The 15,097-nt window shown below is 51.7% G+C and overlaps 1 protein-coding gene across 2 annotated transcripts in view; it reads right to left on the bottom strand.

Moving 5' to 3' along the window:
* Vipr1 (vasoactive intestinal peptide receptor 1) overlaps window positions 1-1,090 on the bottom strand; it is a 29,313-nt gene extending 28,223 nt beyond the window's left edge. The window contains 1 exon segment of one of the 2 annotated variants that reach the window (NM_012685.2): window positions 924-1,090. In NM_012685.2, coding sequence (NP_036817.1) covers window positions 924-1,001 — 78 coding nt within the window. In that variant the 5' untranslated portion in view covers window positions 1,002-1,090. 2 annotated transcript variants of the gene reach the window in all.
* Between the last annotated feature and the right edge of the window lie 14,007 nt (window positions 1,091-15,097).

Below are 15,097 nucleotides of genomic sequence, written 5' to 3'. Positions count from 1 at the left end.
GGTGACCAAGATTCCCCCACCCTCCTCCAGGCAGCCCGCTTGTTCCAGACGGGAATCCACTTAGGAAAAGACAACCTTGAAGTAACAGTTTCACAGCCCTGGAGCAAAGGGAGGGGAAGATCGCCTCTGTCCAAGTGTGGCTGGCAGGGGCAGGTGTGGCGCCTGTGGCCTCATTTTGCCCTTCTGTAAAACGGGTTTAGGAGGACTCTGAGTCTTGAGGTCTTCCTTACTCTCAGAGGAGGTGACCAGGTGTCTGCCCCATGGCCCTGGTGAGTCTGCCACAGCCACGGGAGCACACCTACACACATGTCGGTGTGGGAGGAAGCAGAGGTCGAAGGTAGAGCAAGCCCGCCCGCCCCTCCTTCTTTTCCCAGCACATGCTTGTTCCTGTCACCAACTCTGACCTTTACCTGACCACCATCATCCTACAGTTAGAGGAGGTAGGGCACAAGAAGGAGAGTCTCACCGGGTCCCAAGGACCCCTTCCCAGGGTGAGGGCTCTAATGCTGTCTAGGTCGGATGCGGTGCTGTCTTCATCCCACAAGTTCACAAAACACCCAGAGAGGCTTCCAGACACTCACAACCTCCTTCCCACCCGACAGTCTGTAGGATCTCCCATCTCACTGGATCGTGCCACCCACAGCCTCCCTCCCCTTGTATCCCCACAAGCACTCATCGCAAGGCAAGTCTGGGGCTTCCTCTCGCCCCCAACCTCTCCACCGCTCCTTGGGATCACCTCATGGTGAGAGCTCTGGGACCCGGCGCCACCGAGCTCCCACGCCTCTGGGCTAGATCCGGTACCGGGAGAAGAGAGAAGAACCGCGTTCCTGCTGCCCCCCGCCCCCCATGGCCAGATGGTCCCGGATCCGCCGCCCCCGCAATTCCCCCATCCTCGGGATCTGGGTGGAGGGGCGCACACTCACCGCGGGTCTGAGGGCGCAGGCAAGGGCTCCTGCCAGCACGCAGAGCCAGCGGACATGCGGTGGGCTCGGAGGGCGCATGGTCCGCCCTGAGCCGGCGGCAAGCGGCCGGGAGCGGCAACGGGGTCTGTGGCTGGTGCAGCGCGGGAGAGTGGCGCGGGCCAGCGGCCCGGGCGCTAAGAGGCGAAGCTCCAGGCCCTGGGGGGGGGGGGGGCGGCGGGGGCTCGTCTGACGGGCGGAGAGGTTAGCCAATGGCGCGGCGGAGGCGGTGCCTCGGCTCAGGTAGGGGGTGGAGCCTGGGCGCCCTGGGGGCGTGAGCGCAAAGTCCCGCTAGAGGTGCGCGTCGTTTGGAGCTGCTCGCTAACACGCGTTCTCTCGGCTCCTTGCAGGGACGCTGGGCTCGACACCGCCCAGAGTTCCCCGCGCCTGCACCTCGTTTTCCAAGCTCGGCCGCACCCTCGGTCCCCGGGCCTGAGTTCCTCTAGTCGTCGGCTCCAGGGGGTCCAGCGGCCCGCTCCCTGGTTCCCACGCCAGCTTGCAACCCAGATTCCTGAACGAGAAGGGCTGCAGTTTTACGGGGCTGCAGGCTGGGCTCCGATGGGGTCCGCGAATCACGCTGCTGGAACCGTCTGCGACAAGGGAGTCCCGACTTGGGGTTCCTCCAGGCCGCTCCCAGGGCAGGGTGCACTCAGAGCACTCAGTCTCGGCCCGCGCAGCTCGTGAGGGAGGCGAAGTCAATGTTTCAGCGCCCCCGCGCGGGGACGGAAGCCTGTACCCTTTCGCGGGCCCAAACTGCCCACAGATCCGTTCTCCCGGAGTCCCCAGGAGCTAGTGCCAGTGTCCCGCGCTGTGTCTCCAGGATTGGGCGGGCTGGCAGCGGGGGATCTGAGGCTGATCTCCCTCCGACGCTTGTCCTTAGGGCTCGGATTATTCGGTGCTAGCGTGCGGCGCGGGGTCACCGACTCGTAGCCCTTTGCGCGCGACTTTTCAGGGAACCCGTGCAGATGGCTTTCCGAGAGCTCGAGTGGTCATGGTGAGAAGGGGATGTAGGGGGCTGATGGCGCGGTGGGATAGAAGGTGGGAGGAAGGGCGGAGTTCGGTGGAGAGGGCCGCGTGTCCCTACGCGAAGTAGGGTATGCGATCCGCTTGAAGGAAGTCGGTCTCCAGGCACTTTCTGGCCAGCAGGGGCGCGGGAATTTCCCGAGGACTCTCCAGGCTTCCCAACCTGCAACGTGGGAAACTAGGGCTGTGGGCGTGGCCTTGAGGTCGGTTACAGAAAAGTCTGGAAGCGACCCCTGGCTTCCCCGGTCCTCTCCTTCCTAGTCTACCGCACCTCCCTTGTTCTCTCTCCCTCTGATCCTGATCCAGTCCTCTGCTACACATCAGGGCATAGAGGTAAGAGGCACTCCCTGCAATGTCTGCTTCCTATAAAGAATGGGCTAGTTGGCACAGACCTTTCTCCAGATACAGGATTTCAGAAGAGGGAGCTGTTTAGTAGTTGCCATTCAGCACTTCAGGGCTAGGATTTCTGAAGCCACTGTGAGCATAGGAATCAGGGGTTTGCCTCCCTTGTGGTCATGGGCACCCTCCTCTCAGGCCTTAGTCCTCTACTGGGGCAGTGGAGTCCTATCAGCTCTTGAGGTGGCATGCTCAAGTTCCAGATGTGAGCTTTGGCTCTCAACCCTGCCACCCCCATATGTCACCTAGGCTGCTGCAGACTGCTGATATCCCATCAGCAAGTGGGGCATGGTGGCATGTGCCTGTGATCACACTGCTCTGGAGGCCGAGGGAGGCGATTTCCTGGCGATTTCAGCCCAGCCTGAGCGAAATGCTCTGGTGCTTCACCTTACGGGCCTGTTAGCATTTTCTTGTCTCTGAGGACAGAGATCTTGGGGGGCTTTCGGGTACACGGAAGGGAGTGGGAAGCCAGACTCCACGTTTGCTCTGCTCCTCACCAGATAGGAGAAGTAAATACACGGTGAGAGGGTGGCCCGTGGGGATGACTGCCCAGTTTACTCTGATCCTCCTTCCACTGGAGGTTGGAAGGCTGGTGCTAGGCTACAGCTGAGAGCATAGGCAGGACCCCCTGGTGTCTTCCTGGCCCAACCCCCAAGAGAGGAAGGTGGCTCAGGGAGAATAGCTTTTCTTCCAGTTCTCTGCTGTGAAAGCTACTCTTGGTTCTTTCTGGTTGTTTCTCGGGGATCCATCCCTCCTTACCATCAAAAAACAAACAAACAAACAAACAAAAAAAACCAACAACAACAACAAAAAAACAAACCAAAAAACATACCACCTTAAAAATGCAACCCAGGTTCCTGCCTGTCAACTCCTGCCTCTTGAAGTCTGTGTTCTGAGACACAGGGAGGTCAACCATGTGCCTACTCTTGGGGAGCCTTGTGGAATCTGAGGAGGAGGACACTGTTGTTTACCTAGGTAATAGGAAAGGCTTCAGGAGGGAAGGAACATCAGAAGCAGAGATGGGGGCAGATGGGCTTCCTGAGGCTGGGGGAGCAGACACCCAAGGCTGGGGTAGCAGGTGCCTGCTATGGTGGTTCCCCACTATGTCCTGAGAAGGGATTCCCATATCGCCTGCCTTTGCCTCACAAATCTTATGTTGGAACTGTCACAGGAGAGCCTGAGCCATGGTCCGCCCCCATTTCTGAAGCCATTCTCGCTTGAGTCCTGAGCCAGCCTGATCTCTACTGGATCCCTGCAACCTGTTCCCAGACTTTGGCTCAGATTCTAGCTGCCAGAATCACAGGGGTGCAGTGGATGAAGCGGAGGGAAGGGGAAGGGGGGGGAGACAGTCACTTGCCATTCCCCGTGACAACAAGCTCAGCAGAACGAATCTACAGTTACTCATCCAATCCTGTCTGGCTTCCAGCCCGGTGCATCCCTGTGGCGTGTGCCACCCTCGCCTCCTCCAGGCCTGCAGCCACCTCTCAGGATGTCTCAGTCAGTGCCTTGTGCCATAGCTGATGAGTCAAGGAGGAGGGGGAGGGGGAGGAGGAAGAAGGGGAAGGAGGAGGTGGTGGTTCTGGTGAACAACAAGGGCAGCCATGAAACATAGAGTGTCCTCGACCTGAGACCAGCATAAGGGGGCTAAGTCAAGGCCAGGTGACAGATGTGGCCTGGGGAGCCATTCACCAGCAGATCCAGTCACATTGCCATCTGGGCAACAGCAGTATTACCATCCCTGACTGACTGAGCTTCTGAGTTGAAAGAACCAAAAGCTTTAAGTCCGTATCAATGAGGGGTGCTCCCACCTCCTCAGTGTGCACGAATGCACCTTCATTGCTGGCTAGACCTTTCTGAGTGTTAGAGCATTTCAACTCCATCAGTAAGTTGAAGGGTCACAAGGAGGCCCTAGCAGATGTTCAGAGTATTCTTTCTTTCTTTCTTTCTTTCTTTCTTTCTTTCTTTCTTTCTTTCTTTCTTTCTTTCCTTCTTCTTCCTTCCTTCCTTCCTTCCTTTCTTTGTTTCCTCACCTCTCTCTTCTTATCTATCACCATGCCTGGACCTGTGGGGAGGCTCAGTTTGTCACTGATGGAAATGTGCCTTCTGAAGACCCTAGCATCACTTGAGCAGGGGACAGAGGATCTTGCAGCCCTGCTTGGGAGCTAAGCTTGTGGAACTCAGGGTAGGGAACACTTTATAATGACCAGTGGACATAGCAGTGAAGCCCAGGATCCAGTCGTGAGATTACCTCCCTGCTTCCTGAAGGCCATGGCCTAGAGCTCTGGGGAGGGCTGGTGCCACAGACACAAGGCTCATATCAGGTGGTCAGGGGAGCAGACACTAAGGTGTGTCTTGGAGAATGGGATTTTATTGTCTTGCGAATGGTAAAGGAAAAGAAGGCAGGTAATGGGTGAGATCTTCAGGCTGCACTGCAGAGATGAAAACAAGATTTCCTCTCCACTCCCCACCACCTCCTTTGACAGAGTCTCATGTAACCCAGGCTGGCCTTGAATTTGTTATATACCTAAGGATGACCTTGAACTCCTGATCCTTTTTTGTCCACTCCCTGAATGTACATATCATGGCATGCCTGGATTATAGAGTATTAGGGGTTGAACACAGAGCTTTGTGCATTCTGTGTAACCACTATACTGACTAAGACGCATTTCCATCCATGCCAGTCCTTCCTCAAGGCAGGCCCAAGTGATTTGCCTCTATGTCCACACAGAGGAAACTGCGGCACGGGAAATGGACAGAGTTGGGCAGTTTCAGCCTTGGCCCAAGGGATTGAGGAAAAGACCCTGGTCCTATCATTAGAGCTCCCAATCTGAACAGAGGGACCACTTGAGAACTCCCTTCCTCCAAACTCAGGGGTCAGTGATCCATCCTTGAGCCCCTTGGCATGAGGTTCATGGTGCAGGAGTCTAGAGATTCTGGAGGGAGGGGCTGCTCCTTATATTGACTGCCCTGTGGGCAGCCTCGTATATGCATATAGAAGTACATGTGTCTGTCTGTCCACTAGGGTCACTATTGCTGTGAGGAAGTACCATGACCAAAAGCAAGTTGGAGAGGAAAGGTTGTACTTGGCTTACACTTCCACAGCACTATTGACCAAAGGAGTCAGGACAGGAACTCAAACAGGGCAGAAACCTGGACGCAGGAACTGATGCAGAGGCCATGGAGGGGTGGTGCTTACTGGCTTGCTCCTCATGGCTTGCTCAGCCTGCTTTCTTATAGAACTCAGAACCACCAGCCCTGCCCAGGGATGCACTCACCCAGGATGGGTTGATTCCTCCCTCATCAACTACTGATTAAGAAAATGCCCTACAGCTAGATCTTATGGAGGCATTATCTCAACTGAGGTTCCCTCCTGTCAGATAATTCTACCTGTGCCAAGTTGATATAAGACTAGCCAGCAGTGATTATGAGTATAGTTTTGGTAAGATCAAGTATCCATGGCACCAGTGTTCCCCAGAGCTCTAGGCCCCAGCATCTATCTCATGACTGGACCCTGAGTATCACTGCTGCGTCCTCAAGTCGTTACCCTGAGTTCCACAAGCTTAGCTCCTAAGTGGGGTTACACGATTCCTCTGTCCCCTGCTCACGCAATGCTAGTGTCTGAGAGAGACAGGCTGGTGTGTGCACCTGTCAACAGAGGAAGACAGAGCTAGGAGTAAGGTCTGGGGCTAGGGGTTGGTGCCCAGAACAACAGACAGTACCAGGTGGTCTCTCAGAGCTCATTTCTGCAGTGATGGATCCCTGTTGGGGTTCCCACCCCAGGAGAGCTCAGGGTTACACTCACCTCGCCTCTCCTAGCCCGGGGTTCTTGTGAGCTATTGCACAGGTGATGTTGGGCAGAGATTCTGGAAGAGGGATATATAGCGTGGGTAGGACAAAGCATAGGCAGAGTTCCAGCAACACAATTAATCTCACTAGAGATTAATGAGCATTAAAGTTTTATAGCCATCCACTGGGGAAATAGAAATTCCCATGTAATTCCTAAACAAGCAGGAGGAGAGGGAAGAGGAGAGAGAGGATGAGAAGGAAGAAGAGGAGGGGGAGAAAGGGCAGAGATAAGGGGAGGAGGAAGCCGAGGGAAAGGAGTAGAAAGAAGATGAGGATAAAACGCTGAATGACTCTTACAGCCCAATAAAAGGCCGTACGTAGAGAAGGGTTAGACTGAGACTAAGCCACCTATAGAAGCATAAAAAAAAAAAAGTCAGAGATTAGGTATAGTTTCAATCAATACAGACAATGTGAGTGAATGAGAATTTAAGATGGGAAAGCAAAGTTAAGAAATACAAAGAGGAGTGTGTTGGATACAGCTCTGTAGTGCACACATAGGAAGAGACCATCCATTATAATAGCTTACACACGGGGCTGGGTGACCTGACAGTGAGGGTCGGTCTGCAAGTTGCAGGTTAAGGACCGTAGCTCCTCAATCTGGAGGCTGACTCTCCCAGCAGCCCCAAGCCAGTGCTGGAGGTCTGAAAGCTCCTGACTGCTCTGCAGTCTGAGAAGGGAGGGAGCAGACTTGGGCTTGGCCCAGCTGAAGCCCCAGGTCTCCCTCGTACCTTCTTCATGAGCTCTCCCTCCAGCTTGAGAGAAGGTTCGCCTTCATTTTCTAAAGCTCGAGTTCGTTTTGGCTTTATCCTTTCAATAAATTAAAACAACAACAACAAAACAAACAACTTCAGCCTTTCTTTGTCCCTGGGTGCTTTACACAGGGTAAGTCAAACCCACCTGACCCTTCCGTGGCTGGTGCTGAGACCTGTATTAGTCAGGAGTGAGAGCCTAGCAAGAGCAGAGGCTGACACCTTAGGGCCTGAGAACCATGGCGAGGCAGAGGGCTGTGTCCTTTGTGCGTGGCTGCTGACTTCCTGTGGCAGGGGAAGGAAGCAAGTCCAGCACTTCTCAAGGAGGCTCGTGTGGTCCTAGGCTTGGCACTCCAAGTTCCTGGCCTGGACAGGAGCCATCGTTAGCCACTTCTGCCTTTCTCCAGCTGCAGTCTTCCTCTGTGGTAGCACATTGTCTAGCCAAGACAGGAACCATCACCCATGGTTGCAAAGCTGGCCCCTACGGGCCACCCCTTCCCACCTCCTTACTCATATCCTTAGGCTGTTCTGAAGGAGAGAGCAGATCTGGTGGGGTTGGGCATCAGAGATCTCACATTAGAGCTGCCTGGTGACCTAGCTGCTCGGTGGGGCTCCCTGTCCAGGGCTGGAAAGCAGGCCTGGAAGATGGAGGCTTCGAAACAGAGGAAGAGAAATGGGGAAGTAGCGATGGGGAGGGGGACTGTGAGCAGAGGATGGGAACTTGGGAGGGGAAGGAGGGAAAGGCTGGATGTTGAGCAAGGAGCATGGGGGTGACTTCTCTGTCCCTCCCCACTCTGCATTCTGCCCAGGCCACCTTTGTCTCCATTACCTGCATTTCTGCTTTCTGAGACCCTTTAGATTCTTCCTGTATCCACTCTGCATTCACAGTATTTGGTTGAGTATTCATATTGACGTGTGTGTGTGTGTGTGTGTGTGTGTGTGTGTGTGTGTGTGTGTGTGTGTGTATGTGTGTGTGTGTGTGTGTGCTGTTTTCAGAAGCAAGGCGTCGGTGAAGTCACGCAACACGGGTGAGCCGGAAAGGCTTCAGGTTCGAGACATGATTGATCTTGGAGTAATACTTGGTCACTTTAGCTCGGAGCCCTTTATGTTTTCGACCTACCACAGTCCATTCTGTGACCCGTGAGAGGATATGACCACAGTTTAAGGAGCTTTGCTCTGAGGGATGAGAGGTTGCCACCGAGCTGCACCAGATTGTGGCAGGACTGTCGCACTGGCAAAACGCTGAGATTCCTTCACAGCTCTAGATCTGTAGTCATTATTTAACCCTTAACTTCCCTTCCCTGCCTTACAATGCTCTTTAAAGTGGGTTGTTTGTTTGAATAAGCTTCACCCGTTAGAGTCCTGGACAGTGCCTCTCACAAGCTCTCTTCATCTTCCGCATCAACCAAGGGAAGTCAGTGCCTGCCTCCCTCTGCTGTCATTTAACCCCCCTCTCTCCTTTTCTTTCTTTCTTTTCCCTTTCTGTCTGTCTGTTTATCTGTCCATCCATCTATCTATCTTTCTTTCTTTCTCCCTCTCTTTCTTCCTTCCTTCCTTCCTTCCTTCCTTTCTTCTTTCTTTCTTTCTTTCTTTCTTTCTTTCTTTCTTTCTTTCTTTCTTTCTTCCTGGTTTATTTACTTCTGATAGGGTTTCTCCGTGTCGCCCTGGCTGTCCTGGAACTCACTCTACATAGACCAGACTGACCTACAACTCTGAGATCCACCTGCCTCTGGCTGCCAAGTGCTAAGATTAAAGGTGTGTGCCACCACACCCAGCTTTTAATATCCTCCTTTCAGACTAATTGTCTTAAGACACCAGTGATGCCATCACCCTTGACCCCGAAAGAGCTCACAGACCCTGAGCACTTTGCTCAAGACTCTTGTCTCTTGTCCCCTGATTGGCCACTCTAGCCTCCTGCTGCTCTGAGAATCTCCTAGAGTCTCCCCTAGCTTGAGTGCCCTTCACCGGGGGATTCCCATTCGCCCTCCTCCTCTAGCTGGGAACCTCCCTGTTTAATATTAAAAACTGCTTTCCTCTCTCCACCCCAATTCCTAGTCTCCCTCCTACTTAAACACCAGCCCAGACCCTTAACAGCTTCTGAGATGCTATTTAATCATTTGCGATTCAGAGCGTTTTTCATTTTGCTCCACTGCTGGAACAAGGTAAACTCCAAGGCAGCAGGGCTACACAAACACCACCCGAGTTCCTGGATTGCTTTATCCTCAGCCAGCCACATTTAGGAGATAAATGGTGAACCTTTTTAGGACCCAGTGCCATCTGTGTCCGCAGGTTTCTAAGGTTGCCCCAGCTTAGGGGCTGTCTCCTGGTCACCCCTCTCTTTTGGCCTTCAGTGCTTTTTCCTACCTGGATCCTGAGGACCAGGATCTCCTGTGAGGGGGACCAGGACCTCCTGTGAGGAAGGAGCTCATATTCTCACCCCAACTCAGCTCTGCCTTGACAGGTCCTTCTGGGAGCACCCCACCTGTCTCCGACTGCCCTGTTAGGTTCTGAGTGGGGATCTGTGTCGGGATCTGTGTCAGTTTTGCCTCTGGGAGAACAGAGAGGATTTTGCTGGGGATGGCAGGCCCAAAGTGGCTGTCAGTGAAGGGTGAGGAAGCATGAAAATGGGTTGGGCTGGGAGTTTTGCGCAGTGTTGTTCTCTTTGTGACTGGCCCCTGGCCAAGACTCTCTCATGACTGCAGGCTAATCCCCAGGTCCAATCTCAGGCTTCACCCATGACTTCTGATCCCAGCCTGACCTTTGACCTGATTACAGGCTCCAATTTAGGTGGACCCCTGATCCTGAGAGTGAGCCTTTCAGCCCACATTGACCCATGGTCCCAGAACCACACCTGACTATGATCTCTCTACCCACCCTGACTTTTGACCCTGGTACCCTGACTGCAGCCCAGCCCACGAGCCTGATATGGAATCTAAGAGGATTCAGCATGTTCCAGCAAGCAGCAGTAGCTGAGTCTGAACCCACCTCACCTAGGGGGAACTAGTAGCTCTAGTTAGAAAGCCCCTGGGGGGTACCTGGGCCAATTCTAACTGCCTTTTCTCTAGCTGTCCATCCTACCTCCATGGCTCCCAACCAAGCAGACACTGCCTACTTGGTAATGGCCCTGTATGCCAGGTGCCAGGGGAGGGAGAAACTAGCCAGACCAGCCCGCACCTCTGTTTGCACAGGTCTTGGTAAAAATAATCTCATCTACGCACACCCCTGTCATTTCCTCCATGACCTGGATGGTGCCCCAGGCCCAGGACACTTGCCAGCTGTTCGTACCCTGAGGTTTCTTTTTGTCTAGAACAACACAGGACACAGAGGGACCTCTCTCAGACCTGCTCAGAGCCATCCTCCTGGAATCTGCGCCCCAGGTGTCTGGTTCTCAGAACTTAATTCCTGCCCTGCTCTCTCTGGTCCAACTAACTCTAGAGATTCACCACAGTGGATTCAGGTGACATCCAAGAGGTAGGAAATAGAACACTGAGAGAGGAGCACCCTAGACCCTCAGCATCCTGGCAGGAGACTCCCTGCTGGCTCGGGAGTAAAGAAACGAAATTCTTTCTAGCTGTACGTGAGGTATTTGTCCGTCTCTACCACATGCGGTTGAAACTGTGTTCCAACAAATGCAGCAACTAAAAATGTCCTGTGTGTCCCCGAGGGACACGAGTCCCCCCAGGCAAACAGACAGAAGCCACACTGGGTGCAAGGAGGCACAGCATACAGGCTGACCAGGCAGTAAACCCTGAGGAGCTGCCTGTCTCTTCATCACTGGGATTCCCAGTGCTTAGCACCACACTTAGCTTTTTTTCTCTGGGTTTTGGGAGTCAAACTCAGGTCTTTAGTCTTGTGCAACAAGCACTTTACTGACGGAGCCGTCATCTCCCTAATTCAACAACACCCTTTTTTATAAGGTTATATTGGACTGAGGCTCACCCTACAACCTCACTTGAACTTGGTTATCTCATTAAAGGCTGTTTCCAAATGCCACCATGTTCTGAGGTCCTGGGGGGTCCTCAGAGGCAAGAGTCCAACATCTGAATTTCGGGAGAATACATTTCAACCCACAATAGTTATCTGATTTAGCAAATGACCCTAAGATAGCAATAGTTTTAATAACTCATTGTGGGTTTCTCTGTGTGGACCAAGGTGACTTCTAGCAGTGTCTGCCAGAGACTCACTGCCTCACTCAGTAGGTGGATGTTGGTGGCCTTCTGAGGGTGAAGCAGCCAGCATGGAGGATACATTTCCAAGGTGACTCACACACGTGCCTGTTGACAGAAGGCTTCCGTTCCCACCCCACAGTGTGGGAGGAGACGCCAAAGGGTGTAAATGCTAGGAGAAGACACTTGTCCCCATGACCACAGTTGGCTACCACTTCTGCTTTCCACTCAGGAGAAGAGAGGGCATTCCTTTCCCCAGGAATGAGATGGCTTGGAAGTTCACAGTGACCTCTTTTCGAGTCTCACTTGCCGGGAGTGCTCACATGGCCCTGTGTGGCTAAAATCGCAGCTGAAAAATGCAGCTTCTGTAAGGGACTGTCAAATCTCATGCCTGAGGAAGTCACAGGTCCTACTGGCACGGTTACTGCTGTTGTTTCACTAAACAGACACAATGTGCTGGTCAAATTGCCTTCCAAACACCTATGCTCACACCCATGGGTTGGTGCACTGTCAGTTTCATCCAGAGAAGCTTGTTTTCCAATGGGCAGCAGTTCCTGGAGGGACACGTAACTGGCCAGATTGCCGAGAATAAGTGTAGTCAGTAGTGTTCAGCCATAAATAGGACAGATATGTTTATCGCCCCTCTGAGGCTCGGGGAACATTGTAGAAGGGAGGAAAATGTCAGAGCTGGAGGGAGGAGTGGCCTGTGGTGGAACGCTGTCTTTCGGGCATGGCCTAGCTTTGCAGTCAAAAGGTAGTGACTGTCTAAAGAAGATGGGGTCTGTCAACATTTCCCTCTTGGATCATGAAGGGGCTGCCCCTCCTCGAGGCATTATAGGTAACTAGTGTTTTCTGGGAAGGGTGTTTTCTTCAGGAGTGTAGCCACTGGTAAGTTGCCCACACTCCTGCCCTGGTTTATCTGATGGCGGAAGTTGGGAGAGAGGACTGGAGTCCATGTTCACAGTGGCTTTGGGCTTCAGAGGACTGGAGGAGGGAAACATGGAGAGCACTGCTGTGGAGTCTGCCTGGAAGAGATTCAGCAAGGGCTGCAGAAATCTCCCAGAAAGAGCTGGAATCCGAGATGGATAGAGACATCTTTCTTGCACTTCCCAGTCACAGCCCGCCTCTACCGGCTGACTACATGAGATGGCTGAAGGGAGGACTCTGTGCTTTTGCGACAGGACCACAAAAGAATGTTCAGGTGTTTCACCCTCCAGGCTGTCACAGCAGGGCCCAAAAGCACCTGCTGCGTCGTTAAAGAATTGGGGGCCACCTGACATCCTGATAAAGAGTTGAGCAGGAGGATGTGTCAGCCTTTGCCTTTCTGGAGCAGGTACCATAATTTACTATAGTAGATGCCAAAGGGTAATTCTACACCCCTTTCGCCAGCCTGAAGGCCAACCAATGTGGTTGCTCTCAGACTTGTCACTACTGAGGCCCCTGGGAGACTGAGGGCTGCTGTGTGGTTCCTAGCCACTACTAGACCCAACCCAGAGAGAGGGAATATCCTGTGCCTACAAAACTCTTCTTCCTACTGTCCCCATGCCAGGAGCCCTTCTCCTGTTCAACTGAATGCTGGGGCGGAGAAGAAACATATGAAAGCTAGAGCTGTGCATACAGGTCCCTAGAAAGGGAGTCAGAGTTCAGAGTGGGGTAGAGTTCTAGGATACCCACACAGACTTTCCCCCAACTCCCCCAACCACTTCTGCGTGAGGATCCTTCTTAGCTACAAGGTGTCTCCTTCCTTCTCTTGGGGGGATATCTTTCCATGGTAGAAGCTTTGACATGCTCACACCATGGGTCTTCTGAAGCCCATGAATTCGTGTTAGGGTTTACTTATGATCACTGCTGTCAGGAATCAAACCTTGGGGCTAATGCTTGTAGGGTAAGTACTCCACCCCTGAGCTGCAACCCCAGCCTAGCATATTTTTAGGCACACAACAAAACAGACATAAAGGATGGCAGTTAACTGAAAGATAGCTAATAAAAACATCAGAAACAGGCCCGGAGAGTTGGCTCAGCAGTTAAGAGCACTGGGCTGTTCTTGTGGAGAACCTGGTTCAATTCCTAGCACCCGTGTGTTGGTTCACGACCATCTGCAGCTCTCTAGTTCCAGGGGATCCGATGCCCTCTTCTGGCTTCCATGGGCACTATACACATGTAGTGCCCAGACATACATAAAGGCAAAACACTCACACATAAATTAAAATAAGAGTTTTAAAAACTTAAAAATAACAAAAATTTGGTCGTACTAGGTGCTTGGGGTGCCAAAGTGGCTTCTTAAGAAGTTGTGGACCCAAGGTGGGGACAAAATTTGAGTCTGAGTTAAGCTGGAGAGCATGGCAGGCTTTTACCACTTTACAGTGACTTCAACCAAAGCTGCAACCCAGAGTGGAAGCCACCCTTAGCCTGGGCAAGGGTTATTGATGCTTGCAGGTTTCACATCCTGCACAGCTTCAGCAGAAGCTGCAGAGACTGGGTGGGGACTGCCTCTGACTTTGGATAAGTTCCACAATTCGTAGAAAAAGCTGCAGACCCAGGCAGGGGGCCCTCAGTGTCTAGATACTATATGATTCACAGAGGAAGACTTAAGGCAGAGCCTCGGGGTCTAAATACCACCACAGAGGGAAATGTCTCCTCAATCTTACACTCGAGATGGCGAAAGCTACTATTGAAAGGAAAAGGGAACTCGAATCTTAAAAATACAAAGTAAAAAAGAAAAGCTCAACCAGCTAACTTCAGATGTGCAAGTCTCAGCACAGAAATATGAACAATGTGAAAAACCGAGACCGGCCTCCTCCACAAACAGCAATGCTCCAATGACCACGTTCTTGACAATGACTCGGAAAAGCTACCAGACAGAGAATTCAAAAGGTTGATTATAAGTGTGGTCAAAGAACTCATAAGTATACTCCAAGAGAATGAAAAAGAAAGGAGGCATGAAGTAAAGCAACCAATCCAAGATAGGAAAATAGAATTCTACAAAGGTATAGACTTGCTGAAGATAGCCCAAACTGAAACAATATTGGAAGTGGGAATTTCAACAAGACAGATAAAAACCTCAGCAGAAAGCCTTGCCAACAGAATGGGTCATGCAGGAAACAGAACCCGGGATGAAACTGGGTCACTCAGTAAAGATGATCACTCTTTCTTTTTTTTTTTTTAAAGATTTATTTATATGAGTACACTGTCACTTTCTTCAGACACACCAGAAGAGAGCATCAGCTCCCATTACAGATGGTTGTGAGCCACCATGTGGCTGCTGGGGATTGACCTCAGGACCTCTGGAAGAGCAGTCAGGGTTCTTAACCACTGAGCCATCTCTCCAGCCCCCAAGATGATCACTCTTAAATATACACAAAGCATACATTTCATAAAATATGAAATGTGGGAGAGCTCTGGGATGCCAGGAAAAGCTTTGGGTTATGGGCAACATATATATGGCATGATTATATATATTGTATATATCATATATAGCATGCCACAGCAACAAAATTGTAGAAGAAAAGTTTCCAAACCTAGAGACAAAGGTGCCTGTCTAGGCATAAGAGGTCTGTAATCACACCAAATAGAGGAGGAAATGAACTCTCCATGACTCAGTCAACACATTAAAACCACAGAATAAAGAAAGGGTATTAAAGTCACAAGGAAGAGGAGAGGCTAGAGAGGTACCTCAGCGGCTGATAGTACTGGTTGCCCTAATAGGAGACGGGATCAATTCCTAGCACCAACATGGTGACGCACACCTGTCTGTAACACTAATTCCAGGGTGTCCAATAGCCTCTTCTGGTCTCAGCAGGTGCAGCATGCATGTGGTATACTTACATGCATAAGATTAAATAAATAAAAAAGTTTACCTGTTTCAAGAGAGAAAGTTCAATAAACTATAAAGGTATTATTCTGTCAGCCTACCACTTGATCATGTGACATAAACTTTTAAAACCAGAAGGGCCTTGAA

This window comes from Rattus norvegicus, chromosome 8 (assembly GCF_021556685.1).
Source record: "Rattus norvegicus strain SHRSP/BbbUtx chromosome 8, alternate assembly SHRSP_T2T, whole genome shotgun sequence".
Taxonomy (NCBI): domain Eukaryota; kingdom Metazoa; phylum Chordata; class Mammalia; order Rodentia; family Muridae; genus Rattus; species Rattus norvegicus.
Note: the sequence above shows the minus strand (reverse complement) of the source record. Positions and strands in the feature narration are given on the sequence as shown.